Source organism: Podarcis vaucheri (genome assembly GCF_965113315.1).
Source record: "Podarcis vaucheri genome assembly, chromosome: 11".
NCBI classification, from domain to species: domain Eukaryota; kingdom Metazoa; phylum Chordata; class Lepidosauria; order Squamata; family Lacertidae; genus Podarcis; species Podarcis vaucheri.
In genome coordinates this window covers 56,009,474-56,026,320 of record NC_138749.1, presented here as the reverse complement: position 1 = coordinate 56,026,320, position 16,847 = coordinate 56,009,474, and the positions used below count along the sequence as shown (strand labels likewise).

Here is a 16,847-nt window from a genome sequence, read left to right as displayed (position 1 = left end):
CCTAAAAACTGTAGACACAAAAATTGCAGAACACAACTTCCTTACACTTTCACCTCAAAGTCCTAGATATTATCTTAATTATTGTCCCTTCCCCTGCCAATTTGAGGGGGTTAGTTGTCTGTCCACGTTCTTCTTGCCCCTATTCGGGCTAATCCAAATCAGGTTGGTCCAGCTGACCTTCTTGCCCCTATTCGGGCTAATCCATCCAGAGCGTTAAACAGATAGAACTTTAGTTATATTCTGAGTAATCCAAAAGGCAATGTCCTTAGTTCAAGTTACAGTCAGCTTACCACTTCCAATATGATCCAATGTAGTTCAAATTTTAATATTAAAACTGAGTAATCCCAAAGATGTAATCCAATAATAAAGGAGGTATCTCTCCGACACAGTTATCACATAAATATTTCTCAAAGCCTAAGTTACCTCCTTCTAAGTTTCAGCTTGATATTGGTTTAAAACACTGAAAGGATAGTTCCACCAACATCCGCCACTAGGGGGATAGCTCTTCCAACTTAGGGAGAGATAGTCTTTACAACATATTCCACACTGCCTATTTCCAGCTGTTCATTTTGGTTTAGTTTAATTTTTAACTTTGACTCTCATTTATTTAAAGTCCTTAGCAAAAATTTAGAGAGAAAAAAGTGAACAAAAACAGTGGTGAACAAAAAAGGGGAACCTTCAGATGCTTTTCCCCCTTATCTGAGAGTACTTTAAAGTAATTTAATATGGCGTCGGAGGTCCTTCTTACTTTCCAGTTAATATGGCGTCGAAGTTTCTTTAAACTTAGTAGCCTCTTCGCAAAAGCGTTCACCAATAGTCCTCTCTGTTTCCTATAACTTCACTTATTGTAGCTACTGAGGATCTTTAATTCACAGTTTCTCTGCTCCCCCTTTGTTCCTCCCTTTCTTCTTTTTCTTTATAAGAAAGTTACTTTTTAACTTGGCACAAATCCAAACAAACACAGGGGAGACAGTTACAATAGCCGCTAGCGGCAGCTTACTTTCACTTTTGGCTCTGCAATCAGCGCTGCGTCTTTTTCATTGAAGCCAGACAAACCGCTGAACTCGGAATCTTCTCCTTTTTAACCGGAGGCTTTCTTATTATTTTAAATCACCAGTTCTCAGGATCTTAAGTAGCAAATCCGGTTTTCTTTGTATTGAGAGCGGAGCGCTAATCCCTGCAGGCTCGGGGCTTCGCTATTCTGCCGCTGCAATGGCTGCCCGATTGTCTGCTGCCCGTACCGTCGCTCTCTTCACCTCCTTCCAGAGGTTATCTGGCGACCAGGCGGACAGCTTTGACGCCGCCGGGAACCTAGACCTCTAGACACCCTCCAGAGGTTCGTCGGGGGGTTTTCTGCGCCCTAAAAACCCCCCTTTTCGGCCAGAATAGCTAGGGCTTTCTCACCGGAAAAAACCCTCGCCTGCCGCGGGAGCCGCGCTCGCACCGGAAGCCCGGAAGCCACAAATATTTGAGTAGATGCCAAGGCCAACCGAAATCTCTGGTCTCCTAGCTTTCCTTTGTTTTTTGTTTTTTGTTTTGCCAATATATATTCCAATACAGTGGTACCTCGGGTTAAGTACTTAATTCGTTCCGGAGGTCCGTTCTTAACCTGAAACTGTTCTTAACCTGAAGCACCACTTTAGCTAATGGGGCCTCCTGCTGCTGCTGCCGCACTGCCACCATGCAATTTCTGTTCTCATCTTGAAGTCAAGTTCTTAACCCGAGGTACTATTTCTGGGTTAGCGGAGTGTGGAACCTGAAGCGTATGTAACCTGAAGCATCTGTAACCCGAGGCGTATGTAACCCGAGGTACCACTGTATACATTCCAGTATATATTCCAATATATTTATTTAGTACTCTCTTTTTCCCCCTCAATAATTTTTTATTATTTTCTTTACACAGTCATTCTTACAATACGTTATTCAACATATAAACCTTTTTGCTATGCCGAGCTTGCGACTTCCCTCCTTCCCTTCAGCGCCCTTATCAAATCCAATCGCGTATTTTAACTTTTTACATCTTATCTACATTGTAGGAATTACTTCAATCCTGCGAATGTATTTTAAGTTTTTACGGTTCTCTTTTAAGTATACAATAAATTTACTCCAGTTATCTTGGAATTTCTGATCGTCCTGATCCCGAATCCTGCTGGTCAGTTTGGCTAACTCCGCGTAATCCATCATTTTCGCCTGCCACTCCGCAATAGTAGGAATGGTCTCCTAGCCTTACTAAGGTATACTACAAACAGGTGTCACCCAAGCTTTATTCCTTACCCAACCTTTGTGTCCTTGAGGTTGGATTTCCTCCGCATCGTCTGCTCTCCTTGGTAAATCAGTTCAGCAATCTGACTAAAAACTGATATCTGTAGGCAAATAGGAATGCTTGGACCCAGCTTTGCACAGCCTGAGTTATTCCCCGTAAGCCTGTTCATTGTGGCTCCTTTCTTTCTCTCTGCAGAGTTCGATTATTCCTGGCCCGCCATTCCTGTTTGGAGCATGTGCAGTCCTCCTCGCTTTTCTGGTTGCCTTATTCATCCCCGAGCACAGTAAAGCCAGCAGTACCAGAAAGCACACCAACAGCATCAGCAGCATACAGAGCACCAACCCCGACCGAGGCAGCGACGAGGACATTGAGCCATTGCTGCAGGACAGCAGCGTGTGAGAGCTAGATTTTCCTAATGTTCATGTAGTCTGCAAGCAAGCAAACCCACGCACTGAGCTCTGAATCCAGAGCAGGACTGAAGTGAGCTTTTGGTTTGTCAGAAGCTTTGCACATTTCACTCACCTAAGGTTTGCTATGTTGGTGTCCATGGATGTCCCGTCGGGACGGATTTAACCACTTTTCTTTTTTTTTCCCTAAAAAAAATAAGAATTCAACGCAGTTATTTTTATGTATCTGATTTGGAAATGCTATCAAGCCCCGCACCGGACAGAATATGGAATACACACAGTATCTTGGAAAACCTTCAAACAAAGTGGAACTTACTGAGTACACAGATTCACTGTGAGCAGACCAATCAGAGAAAAGTTACTTCTACTGACGGATAAAGATAACAAAAACCCTTCGCCATTATGTTCCTACATTTCTAATTAATAGGCTGCCTGGTAAATTGAATATTGTGTTAGAAGTGTTAAGAGAATTTCAGCCGTTGAATATAGATTTGGGTTTTGGTTTTTTTTGAAGTTTTCAACCCTCATTCCCAAGGACTCTTAACCCGTATGTCAGGAGCTCCTTTGGAAACCTTAAAAGGGCACATGTACTTTCATTGATGGTTAGTAATGCTCACTGAATTAGGTAGCACCACCAATGTAGCCAGTTTTGACATAGAGGCTAATTAACTGGATGCTGAGGCAATTTACATTTACTTGTGTGTATTTATTGCATCATCTATCACTTTTTATCTGCCGTATGAAGCACTCCCTCTCCTGTTAATTTCACTCCTGCCTTAACTGCTACTTAGTGTGCATTTGTTACCAACTCTTATTTAGCCATCATATCAAACTTCGGAAGAATTTCCTGGGTTATAATTATGAAATGCCTCTCCCAAAGAGGCCCTAAAGATGGTTTAGTTTCCACAGAGTATCATGTTATAATTTTTAGAGACATTTTATTAAATTGCACAGATTTCTATGTATTTTGCGGCAGTGGAAATGGACCATTACACACACACAAACTAACCAAGTACTCTTAAGAATGTTTTATATGTATTGAATATATGTAGATATTTGTAAGAAGTTTTACTTTTTCCAGATAAGGTACTGTGTAAATCTTGTATTTATAAATGTAATGATGGTGATGGATATACAGCTTTTATAAAGGATTGTGTAATGACTGAACAAAATAAATATATATATATATTTTGAAACTTGTTCCGCCTTAAGCAAAGATAACAAACCTTTTGTACTATGCAGTTTGGTTTTTAAGTTAAAAAGCTTCCTAATGCACAATAAATTTGCAACCTATGCTATATACCTACTACAAGCGTGGTTTTATTTTTATTCCATATATTTTCTTCCAATACTGAAGCTGAGTTTGAATTATTTGTAGCACATTCTTGGCTAATGCGTTACTGCATATCAGTCTGGGGAAACCCAGCCAGATGGGTGGGGTATAAGTAATTAATAACAACAACAACAACAATAACAGTAATTTATCATCTTCACCCTGAACTTCTTTTCTCCCTACACCCCTATGATGGCACTGATACATCTGTAAGGATGAGGCAGTCACAACTGCTTTGCTAGTAACAATTGTTCCCTTCCCTTCACACTTTTGTTCAGCATAACTAGTACAGTGGTGCCTCGCAAGACGAAAAGAATCCGTTCTGTGATTCTCTTCATCTAGCGGTTTTTTCGTCTTGCGAAGCAAGCCCATTGAAGGATTAGCGCTTTTAGTGGCTTATCTGCTGATCGGATCAGCTGATAAGCGGCTTAGCGGCTTAGAAAAAGGGGGGGGAGGGAAAAAACCCCAGCAGGAACTCGCAAGACATTGTCGTCTTGCGAAGCAAGCCCATAGGAAATTCGTTTTGCAAAGCACCTCCAAAACGGAAAACTCTTTCGTCTAGCGAGTTTTCCGTCTTGCGAGGCATTCGTCTTGCGGGGCACCACTGTATCAGGTAAACAGGGGATCTCAGAGCTGTCAGTGAGCTTTCCGAAGACGAAAACAAGATTGTGTAGGTCTCTCAGTATAAGTGAGGTCTAAGAAGAAGTAACCTTTGAGTGCCTGGAACGACTCGCTGTTTCCCTGGCCCTAATTGCAAAGTGAAGTAGGGAAGACAAGTTACCGTGCTGCCGCATTTCACAAGCATTCTTCCCCTCGCTTTGATTATCTTGTGGCTAAACTAGCTCAGAGTTCATTTGGTGATATGCATCCCAGTGCTGATGATTCTCCATGTCTACAACTCAGAAATCTCAGTTGGCAAGTCTCAATATGTATGAAGCCAGAAATGCCTGTGTCCATTATTTTCACTGCTGATGCCTTAGACCAGAGGTCAGCAATGTGCGGCCCACAAAGACCGTTTTATCGGCCCGCGAACCGCCCACGAACCGAGGTGCCTGCTTGGCAAGTCCCCCGCACGCTGCACTAAACCAGCGTGGTGCGGGGACTCGCCAAGCAGCGCCAGAAATTGTGCATGTCTGTGCATGTCCAGACACCGGAAATTGCTTCTGCACAGGTGCGATTTCTGGTGCCGCGGACATGCACAAAAGCGATTTCCGGCGTCATGCTGCACCAGTCCAGCCCACAGATAATCTCTGTGGGAGTGATCCGGCCCATGGCCGGTAAACCTTGCCAATCCCTGCCTTAGACCCAGATACTGTGTTTCCCTGTTACAGCACACACAAGACAGCCTACAGTTGCAAGATGAAAACTTGCTCTAAGCTTTGCAGCTGAATAACATACCTTTGGAGAAGTGCCTGCTCTATATAAGGTATAGGAAAGTGCTTTGAGGTTGGAGTGAGAGCATTCAATAAAACATTACCAGCATGATTAGAGATGAGGGTGGCGCTGTGGTCTGAACCACTGAGCCTCTTGGGTTTGCTGATCAGAAGGTTGGCGGTTTGGAGCAATGGATCCAAACTACAAGAAAGAAGATTCCACCTAAACATTAGGAAGAACTTCCTTACAGTAAGAGCTGTTCGACAGTGGAATTTGCTGCCAAGGAGTGTGGTGGAGTCTCCTACTTTGGAGGTCTTTAAGCAGAGGCTTGACAACCATATGTCAGGAGTGCTCTGATGGTGTTTCCTGCTTGGCAGGGGGTTGGACTCGATGGCCCTTGTGGTCTCTTCCAACTCTATGATTCTATGATTCTATGAATCCCTGCGACGGGGTGAGCTCCCGTTGCTCTGTCCCAGCTCCTGCCAATTTAACAGTTGGAAAGCACACCAGTATGAGTAGATAAATAGGTACTGCTGAGACGGGAAGGTAAACGGTGTTTCCATGCGCTCTGGCACTTGTCACGGTGTTCTGTTGTGCCAGAAGCGGTTTAGTCCTGCTGGCCACATGACCCGGAAAGCTGTCTGTGGACAAATGCCAGAACCCTTGGCCTGAAAACGGAGATGAGCGCCGCACCCCATAGTCCCCTTTGACTGGATTTAACTGTCCAGGGGTCCTTTACCTTTACCAGTATGATTAATCCAAAGAAGCTGTATGATTGTCATAGTGGCTTTGCTTTACTCTGAGCTTATATCCAGTCTTTCAATTCAAAATAAATTTCCAAAAATCAAACCGCATAAGAAGTAAATACAACAATGAATAGAATAAAAACAACATTTACAACAATTCTACAGGCAACTAAGAGTTTAAAAGCCTTGGAAAACAAAAACCTTCACCTGGTGCCAAGGTATTTAGAGATGAGCTAAAGAGATTTTTCTAAAAAAAAAGAAGCTCATCATCTTGATCTGCTGCAGAGCACATCCCAGCTTCCTGTGCCAAGCAAAAACAAAAGCTTGTAACGGGTTTGCTAAAGGAGGACAGTTGAAATCTGGAGAAAGAAGCTGGAAGGCTATCCTGGAGCCACACTCCCAAAACAGGAGGTGCTTTATACTGAGAGGAATGAAGATTGCTAAGTGCTTCAGTAGGGAACTAATATAGAGGTAAATGGGATGTGGGTGGCGCTGTGGTCTAAACCACTGAGCCTCTTGGGCTTGCTGATTGGAAGGTCGGTGGTTCGAATCCCCACGATGGGGTGAGCTCCCGTTGCTCTGTCCCAGCTCCTGCCAACCTAGCAGTTCGAAAGCACACCAGTACAAGTAAATAAATAGGGACCACTGCGGTGGGAAGGTAAACGGTGTTTCTGTGCGCTCTGGTTTCTGTCATGGTGTTCCCCTGTGCCAGAAGTGGTTTAATCATGCTGTCCACATGACCCAGAAAGCTGCCTGTGGACAAACACCAGCTCCCTCGGCCTGAAAGCGAGATGAGTGCCGCAACCCCATAGTCCCCTTTGACTGGACTTAACCGTCCAGGGGTCCTTTACCGTTTAACCTTTATCCAATACAGAGTAGATTTAGTTGGATTCATTTTCCTTTTATGATTAAATGTTCAAACAGCTTTAGAATTAATTTTTCTTTTTCTTAATGATGTGTTTATTGATTTTTCAAAAACAATAGGCAAATAAGATGCTGACACCAAACTGACAACTACTATCAATATCTGCATTAAAGGCTTATTTTCAATTGCATACAATTCTCCTGCTGCTAAGTTAATGCCAAACAGTATTTTTAACATCATACATTGATTTGATTTTGGTTTGGATATATAGTAGTAGTAAGGTAAAGGTAAAGGTATCCCTGCCCGTACGGGCCAGTCGTGACCGACTCTGGGGTTGCGCGCCCATCTCGCTTAAGAGGCCAGGGGCCAGCGCTATCCGAAGACACTTCCGGGTCACGTGGCCAGCATGACGAAGCTGCTTTGGCGAGCCTGCACCAGCGCAGCACACGGAAACGCCGTTTACCTTCCCGCTATAAAGCGGTACCTATTTATCTACTTGCACTTAAGAGTGCTTTCAAACTGCTAGGTGGGCAGGAGCTGGGACCGAAAGACGGGAGCTCACCCCGCCGCGGGGATTCGAACCGCCGACCATACGATTGGCAAGTCCTAGGCGCTGAGGTTTTACCCACAGCGCCACCCGCGCCCCACATAGTAGTAGTAGTAATATATTTATTACTGGACAGAGAATTGACCTGCACCTCCATGGACAGCTGTGAGTCTAAAATGACTCCCAGGCTGCGCACCTGGTCCTTCAGGGGCACAGTTACCCCATTCAAGACCAGGGAGTCCCCCACACCCGCCCGCCTCCTGTCCCCCAAGAACAGTCCTTCTGTCTTGTCAGGATTCAGCCTCAATCTGTTAGCCGCCATCCATCCTCCAACAGCCTCCAGACACTCACACAGGACCTTCACTGCCTTCACTGGTTCCAATTTAGAAGAGAGGTAGAGCTGGGTATCATCCACATACTGATGAGCACCCAGCCCAAACCCCCCCGATGATCTCTCCCAGTGGCTTCATATAGATATTAAAAAGCATGGGGGATGACGGGGCTCTGCTCATTTTTCAGTGTAGCTTGATTTGGGACAATTTCCCCCTTCCCTTGCCCCCCATCCTACATTGGCAGAAACCCCCTCCCAACTCTCCAGAGAAGTTTTTGGGGATATGAGTGTTGTCTGCTGGAAGCAGGAGAGAATAATCTTTCATTCTGTGAACTTTCTGAAGATAAATTAGGATCCGATCTCACTTATTTTTCTCATAAACCGTTGACATGATGCACCATGTTCCTTCCGCTTTGATGGATAAATTTTCTCGCAAGAAAGCAAAACTGGTTAATTTTGTTTTAACCTGACAGATGATTTGTTGATAAAGGGTTGCTCCTAAAATGACTTCCCTTTTAGCTTCCCTACTTTGATAGACTAAGTGCCTATCAAGTGTCTCTGAGCAGTTTTAATTAGGGTTGTTACCTGGTGTGTGTGTGTAAAATACTCTTGGTGAAGATTTCAGTAAACAGCTGCATGTTTAGCATTTAGCAATTCAATAAATGGATGCCTAGGTACGTCAGTGGTGGTTTCCTGTTGCTAGAAGTATTTCCTCTGTGACTTATCAAAACCAGCTAATATTTCCAAGAAAGGCATGTTAAAATGTGAAGCATGCCCTGCAGTTACGTTCTGGGTGGAGATACGAAGTCAAAAACAAGCGTACAAGGTTGCAGGGCCCTTTTATTTTTCAAGCTTTTGTGCTGCCAAAGGCTCAAGTGATTGGGGTTTGAAGAAGACTGCAGGCTTAATGAATGTCAGAACGGCTCCCATAGTAGGTGCAGCTTTGCAGGGAAGCTTGCTTTAGGGGTTAAAATATCCGAAAATCCAGACTGTTGCCTTCTCTTCCTTGAAATGCTCACAGCAAAATCTCAGGGGTGTGTTAGGTTGTCAGTGTCTCTGTAAAGGATTGTAACATTTCTGTTATTACGGAGAAGTAGTCATAGGAGAAAATCCGAAGTGAAGTTGTACATCAATCTACAATACCTAACATGTTGTTAAGTCTGACTTTGCCTCAGGCGCTGACCTTCAAGTATTAAGTTAAAACATGAGCTGTGAGCATTAGCATCTGAGGCTTCCTTATTTCTTTGAAGAAACTGCACACACTTAAGGCAGCGTATCTGTTTATCTGCATAACAATGGCTTATGTTTCAACACTGCAGGCCAATTCCCCCAAGACTGTTTTGTTATGAAAAAGCCCCATACAAAGAAAATAGGTGTAAGGAGCGGGAAGGGAAAATTACAAAGAGAAAGTTAGGCTTCAAATGTGTGTTGATTCATGATGTGCTGATAGCCTGACCTACATCGTTGAATTCTTATTTTTCTAGCTTGCCTCCTCCCCCTTATTCATATACACATCCCTCTTCTTGCTTGAATTTCATGAAGATTAATTTTGTGTTGCGCTATCTTGGCTTGCACTCGCAATGCCTACTCTTAAACGATGACGAATGGGTAGTCATATATAACCAAAGGCTGGAATGTGTTCTCTGTTGTGCTTTGTCTAATTGCTTGGATCTAAAGGCCCTTAATTATTTCTGCTGTAATCTTTCGGCCGAGAGCCAGGTTTTGCATATGCCGCAAGAACTCCTGGGTTTATGTGAGAAACGTAAGATGAGATGGTAGCTCACAATCTCAGCTGAAATCTGGGGCTTTAAAATGCACATCAGACTTCAGAAGATGTCTCATTTGAGACCTGTCCGCTGATGGATCGCATGGTACATTGTTTCCATTGATACAAGATACTGCCATGACTCCTGTGCCTGCAAAAACATGCCTGTATATATGGATGTGGACCAAACCATTCTGGCAGCTAAAGCTGAGAGCCATAACACATAATATAGTGTATTGTGATTGGCGTTTGATGGAAGTAAAGGATGTTATCAGCTAGGGTCCTAGTTGAGGATCAATAAGGGTGACAATAGATTGTGCTATTTTTGACCGAGTCCTGCTTGACTGTGTTCTGATGGTTGGACAAGATGGTTGGACAGTGTTCTCGAAGCTACAAACATGAGTCTGACCAAACTGCGGGAGGCAGTGGAAGACAGGAGTGCCTGGCGTGCTCTGGTCCATGGGGTCACGAAGAGTCGGACACGACTAAACGACTAAACAACAACAACATAATATCCATCGATCTACCATGCATTGTCCTTCTTCCGAATATTTCAGTTATGTACAGCCTCATGTTTTCCTATATTCCACAGAGGAGGGCGGAAATCTGGCAAATAAACCCGAAAATGCTGTCAAGAAAAAATGGATTTACGGGCCTCATAAACATTATTCATTTATTAACTTTGCATAATTCTGCTCAAAGGAACTAAAATTAAGTCTTGCATGCCGGTCCGAAATCCTAATCACATTGCTTCCGGCTTTTTAAGCTAAAAAATCAATAAATCAGGATCTCTGCAAGTCTTGTTGGGGCCAAATGCTGTCCAGCTGGGATACTGCCAAATATATACAATGCTAATTGAACCAACTGCGCTGTAATATTGAGGGTGGGAGTAAACAATAAGAGAGTTTATGTGCCTGTCTACTTTTGATTTTATTTTGGCACCCACAGCTAGAAGGAACTTTTCCTCAGCCACTTTCTGAGGTAAAAAGTTACTGGGCATGATTCAGCTAACTTTTTGTGCTGGTGTAGGGAGTAGCACTGGGATGCGGGTGGCGCTGTGGGTTAAACCACAGAGCCTACGACTTGCCGATCAGAAGGTCGGCGGTTCGAATCCCCTTGACGGGGTGAGCTCCCGTTGCTCGGTCCCTGCTCCTCCCAACCTAGCAGCTTGAAAGCATGTCAAAGTGCAAGTAGATAAATAAGTACCACTACGGTGGGAAGGTAAATGACATTTCCGTGTGCTGCTCTGGTTCGCCAGAAGCAACTTAGTCATGCTGGCCACATGACCCGGAAGTTGTATGCCGGCTCCCTCGGCCAGTAAAGCGAGATGAGCGCTGCAACCCCAGAGTCAGTCACGACTGGACCTAATGGTCAGGGGTCCCTTTACCTTTAGGGAGTAGCATTAAGTACAAGGCAATGTCCTGCCTCCTCTCCTACCAAACCTGCCAGCGCCATCCACAAATTTGTTCCAGAGGGTTGAGGCAATCCTCTGAACAGATTTAAGCAAAATGTAGGGGGAGGAGAGGGCGAGCACATTCTGTTGCACAAGAAGAAATGACTGTGCTGATGAAAACTAAGCCAGAACGCTAGGTGACTGCAACCTGTTCCATCCTTCCCCTTCTGTAATTTTACTTCTGAGGTCAGTCTCTCCACATGCTAGATCTGATCAGGTAAGATTCTGGTAGACCTCAGCGTAAATAGAGTTGCTTTCATAATTTGTCCTGAATTCATGAAGAATGTTCACACCCGGACTGCTTGCATACCACACATTTATAACGTTTTTTAAAAATATAATTTTATTTTATTTTTTATTTTGACAAAGAAATAAGAATAAAAATGTGCACCTCACCTCCCGAGACCATTCCATTGTAACTATCCAACCTCCCAAAATGTCAACACCTCTTGCGATGGTTTGACGCCTTTCTGTTTTGACAGTGCAAATTGTACAAACACCTTCCGTATCTCCTCAAAATCATTTCTGCATATTCCCCACCTTAATTTATCATTAATAGCTATCTCACATTTAAAGCATATTTAAAGCATGCAAGTCTCCCTGCCCAAATCCTGGGAACTGTAGTTTATGCTGGGAATTGTAGCTTTCTCTGTGAAGGGAGTATTCTTTGAACAAGGCAATGTGCTTTAAACAGGTATTCAGCCTCAGTATTGTTTATTCTCCAGGGTCTTTTTCATCCGTCTTTTTCCACCTGCTATCTCAGTGCTGGGCCCAGGGCCGGCCCTTCCATGAGGCAAGGTGAGGTGACTGCCTCAGATAGCATAACCCACAGGATCAGCAGATTCTGATGCAGATCTTTATTTTCCCCACGCTGCAACTGCTAGACAAACTCAGATAGCCCAGACTTGCTTACACTCGTAGTTAGTACACTTGTGGTTAGGATGCTCATAAAACAGGGCAGCTTGCTGCTGGAATATGGTTTATTCGTAGGTTTCAGCAGGTATAGAACTCGTTTACACCTGTAACTGGGACAACTAGTGGACAGGATGTGACTCTGACGCCTGCGTCAGTATCTAAATTGATAAGAACATAGATCAAATAATGAATAAGATAATTAAGTGTTCAAGATAGGCTGTAAGCTTCTGAGTATCCAGCCAGTGGAGGAAAGAGGGAGGAACCATGTGGCTGGGTTGAGGAAATATAAACTTGTGCTTTTGTCAATTTTGGGTGTGACTATTTTGGACACAAAAGGGGCACGGGTGGCGCAGTGGGTTAAACCACAGAGCCTAGCACTTGCCGATCAGAAGGTCGGCAGTTCGAATCCCCGCGACAGGGTGAGCTCCTGTTGCTCAGTCCCTGCTCCTGCCAACCTAGCAGTTTGAAAGCACGAAGTGCAAGTAGATAAATAGGTACCACTCTGGCGGGAAGGTAAACGGCGTTTCCGTGCGCTTCTCTGGTTCGCCAGAAGTGGCTTAATCATGCTGGCCACATGACCCGGATGCTGTACGCCGGCTCCCTCAGCCAATAAAGCGAGATGAGCGCCGCAACCCCAGAGTTGGCCACGACTGGACCTAATGGTCAGGGGTCCCTTTACCTTTACCTTATTTGGGACACCCACTCTTGCAATAACATTTTGTAATCAATAAACTCTTTGCTGCTTCACCAGTTTTGTTCAGATTTTATTTTGAGGGTCTCAAGGCCCACTTCTAACACCCCGCTTGTTCCTGATGTAGATCCTCACTCAACCCTTCTTCCCCAGATGTGGGGAGCGGCGTTTCAGGGTTCACCTCAGGTGCCAAAACGTCTTTGCCTGTCCCTGGCTGTCCCTAACTTGTGTCATGAATGGGAGTTGTCGGCTAACAACCTCTGCAAGGCCACAGGCCTGCTACTTCTGCTTTAGCTGAAGATGCCTAGGACCTTCTGCATCCAAAACATGTACACAGTGGTACCTTGGTTCCCAAACTTAATCCATTCCGGAAGTCCAGTCCAGTCCAAAACCAAAGCGTTCCAAAACCAAGGCACGCTTTCCCATAGAAAGTAATGCAAAATGGATGAATCTATTCCAGACTTTTAAAAACAACCCATAAAACAGCAATTTAACATGAATTTTACTATCTAAAGAGACCACACATAAAATGAAATCAATAATCAAGGTACTGTACTATAAAATAAATCAGACAGTATTGTAGATGATAAAAATAAAAAATATTATTTTTTCTTAGCTGTACTGATGACAGTCACTGTTCGGGTGGGGGGCTTTTATCCATTTCCGCAGTCACACAATCAATCAATCAATCAATCAATCAGTCAGTAGCTGAACTGGATTCCACACAGTCACAAAAACAAATTAACCGAAAAAGCCTCAAAAACAAAAATGCAGAAGAAATCGCAATAACAAAAGCATCAAACTTAATCTGTTCCAGAAGCCCATTTGACTTCCAAAATGTTCGAAAACCAAGGTGCAGATTCTGATTGGTGCAGGTGCCCTGGAAACAATAGCCAACAGCTGTATTGGATGTTCGGCTTCTGAAAATCATTTGAAAACCGGAACACTTACTTCTGGGTTTTTGGCGTTTGAGAACCAAGGTGTTTGAAAACCAAGACGTTTGAGAGCCAAGGTACCACTGTAATGCCTTTGCTGAGGTTATTAAAACGATGGCATGCAATATCCCCCCTCCCTCGCAGGAGAACTAGCAGTAGTAATTCTGACATTCCAGATTATATTTACCGTTGAAGAATGGGGCTAATGCTGATCCAAGGGTAATAAAATTTCCTACTTCCTGCCAGTTAGGTGACTTTTATGGTTTGCGATATACTAGCGTACTTGAAATGAAAAACTAAACTCAAGTGCAGTAAATGTATCTATATATTAGCATGCGCATCTGAAATGGCTGCTTTACATTGGAGTTTAAGAATGGGATTACCGTATTTTTTGCTCTATAAGACGCACCAGACCACAAGACGCACCTAATTTTTGGAGGAGGAAAACAAGAAAAAAAATATTCTGAATCTCAGAAGCAAGAACAGCAAGGCGGATCGCTGTGCAGTGAAAGCAGCAATCCCTCTTGCTGTTCTGGCTTCTGGGATAGCTGCGCAGCCTGCATTCGCTCCATAAGTCGCACACACATTTCCCCTTACTTTTTAGGAGGGAAAAAGTGAGCCATAGAGCAAAAAATACGGTATTTCTTACTGCTGCAGGAAAAGCTTTTGAAACAGCTTGCTCTGAATAGCTGTGTCTTGCAGCCAACTGGCCACTAGCTGGCATTGTTATACAGCTTTTACCACGGATGCATCACATCATAACTTATGAAGGATATGTGTGTGTTTTTATTTTAAAAGGTGGGAAGAGATATTGGATTTCTGTGCATCTGGGAGTGGGTTTTTATTTTTTTTTAGTATTTTGCTGGTGAATTCTCAGCTGGCTTAACTAAAAGTAAAACAGACCCTGAAAGACAGAAAGTTGGTGCAGCATAGTGGCTAAATGATTGACAGCACAGTTGGATGTCCCAACTTAAAAGCAGGTGCCACTGAATTTAATGGGGTTTACCTTACTCTCAGGTAAGACAGTATAGCATTGCAGCCTGAGCAATGCATTGGGAAGACCCTGTAAAATATACTCAAAGTTGAGAGTGGATTTCATGCTCTTTATTCAGCTCATAGTGGTGGGGAGGAATGATAGTTTCCCCAAAGTATCTGCTTTATATACATTATTTACACTGGGCTGCACGTGATTGGCTAATTCCAGAATTCTCCTGTAGGCCAATCAGGTTGTGGATTCACTTCCACCTGGAGCTGGATTGGGTGGCTCCTGCAGACCAATCATACTGCTGCATTGTTCTAGGACCAATCAGACTGCTGCATTCTGAATCCTATTGTTGTAGGACCAATCAGACTGCTGCATTTTGGATCCTATTCAACTCAGTACATAACACCCGGGTTCAAATTCTGCTCTTTCACAAACTCATTAGGTCTTAGGCAAGCTCCTCCCCATCTCTAACATAGAGATAATAATACGGATTTATTTTACAGAATTGTTGGAAGGATCACAGCTCGCGCACGTGCGTGTGTATGTGTGTGTATTTTGCATTTTCATCACAATGTGTTTGAATAGGGCGTAGTTTATAAATTCTTGAAATAAGTACATAAAATAGATGCCTGCATGGTTTGCTCACTTTTAGTTCTCTAAAAACGTTACGTATTAAAAGTCATTTTTAGTGGATTCCTATTGTTTTCTGCCATATATTCAAATTGTTTTTCACCATGTATTTAATCTATCACAATCAATTCAAAATGTTGAATTTTGTCCCAATACATAGAAAGGTTACGAGTGGAGAACAGCACAGATTTTTTTTTATTAAAAAAATTCATTTGCAAAGCAATCATAGAGCATTTTTTGTGTCTCTTCTTCTGTCCTGGGTTCAAAAGGCTTAGCTTCTCCAAATACGTATTATATTTCTGTGCCTGCCTGTCTTCATCATACCAAGCTAAGCCATAAAAATTCACAAACCTTCAGATTTGGCCAGGGCAAAATAAAGGCAATTAAGTACAGCTATCTCAGCTTCCATCCTCCTCCTTCCCCTGTCTCTTAATGCCATTAGCTAAGTCGCTTTGATGTCGCAGTGACCTTTGGTCCTCATATGAGGCAGTTATCTGCTTCTGCTGCACTTAACAAGGCTATCTCCAATTTAAGATTTTCAAATAGGAATTCTAGTATTGCAGCCGACTGCTGTTGATTCAGCTGCTCGGATGTCACAGCAGGGATTGCAAGCTTTGGACCAGGCAACAGACTAGGGCAATGGGGAAGCCTTTAATTCTTTATTTTGAGGTCCATGGACAGCTTCGGGATAAATCAACCCTGGAATGCCTATAAGCCATGGGGTTTTGAAATGAGAGTGTAGACCACATTATCTTTTAACCTCTTGGAATGAGTTGATAGAACCCCTGAGGTTGGATTTCTCTTGCTATCATAATTGTTTAGCTGTGTAAACCTATTACAGATCACCATTTTGCACCACTTTAGATCTGTCATAAGGACGCGGGTGGACCTATCAGTGATTGTGTGCTTGCTTATTGGACGTGGGTGGCACTGTGGTCTAAACCACTGAGCCTCTTGGGTTTGCTGATCAGAAGGTCAGCGGTTCGAATCCCTGCGACAGGGTGAGCTCTGTCCAAGCTCCTGCCAACACAGCGGTTCGAAAGCACGCCAAAAAAGTAAAAGTAGATAAATAGGTACCGCTCCGGTGGGAAGGTAAACGGCGTTTCTGTGCACTGCTCTGGTTTCAGTGTTCCGTTGCACCAGACACAGCTTAGTCATGCTGACCACATGACCTGGAAAAACTGTCTGCAGACAAACACCAGCTCCCTCGGCCTGTAAGGCGAGATGAGCGCTGCAACCCCAGAGTTGTCTGCGACTGGACTTAACTGTCAGGGGTCCTTTACCTTTTTCTTTTTAAGCAAAAAATTACGGTTTCAGGGACCACCTATTGTTTTTGCGTGCGGTGGAGAAGGTGCACTCTGTCGTTTAACCAATGCAGACCCGAAACTAACCTTTAGCCCACATAGACACTTGAGAAACCCATTGCTTGCTTTCTAACCATTTATTTGCCAAATAAACAAGCACACAGTCACTGATAGGTCCACCTGCCATTGTGAGGCTCAAAGTGATGAAGATGATGCCTCCCCAGCTGTTGCCATTGGCTGTGGGTTTCTTGTGATGTCACAAAGGCACTTGGCAACTGAGTGGATATAAAGGCAGGCCAAGGG

General features: G+C 43.7%; 1 protein-coding gene across 1 annotated transcript in view; it reads left to right on the top strand.

Annotated features, from left to right (window-relative positions):
- Window positions 1–2,852, top strand: part of LOC309542697 (hippocampus abundant transcript-like protein 1) — a 44,925-nt gene extending 42,073 nt beyond the window's left edge. Inside the window, exon 12 of the mRNA XM_082241602.1 lies at window positions 2,459–2,852. Within this exon, the coding sequence (XP_082097728.1) occupies window positions 2,459–2,662 (204 nt within the window). The 3' untranslated portion in view covers window positions 2,663–2,852. The remainder of the gene's footprint in view (window positions 1–2,458) is intronic.
- Window positions 2,853–16,847: the final 13,995 nt, after the last annotated feature.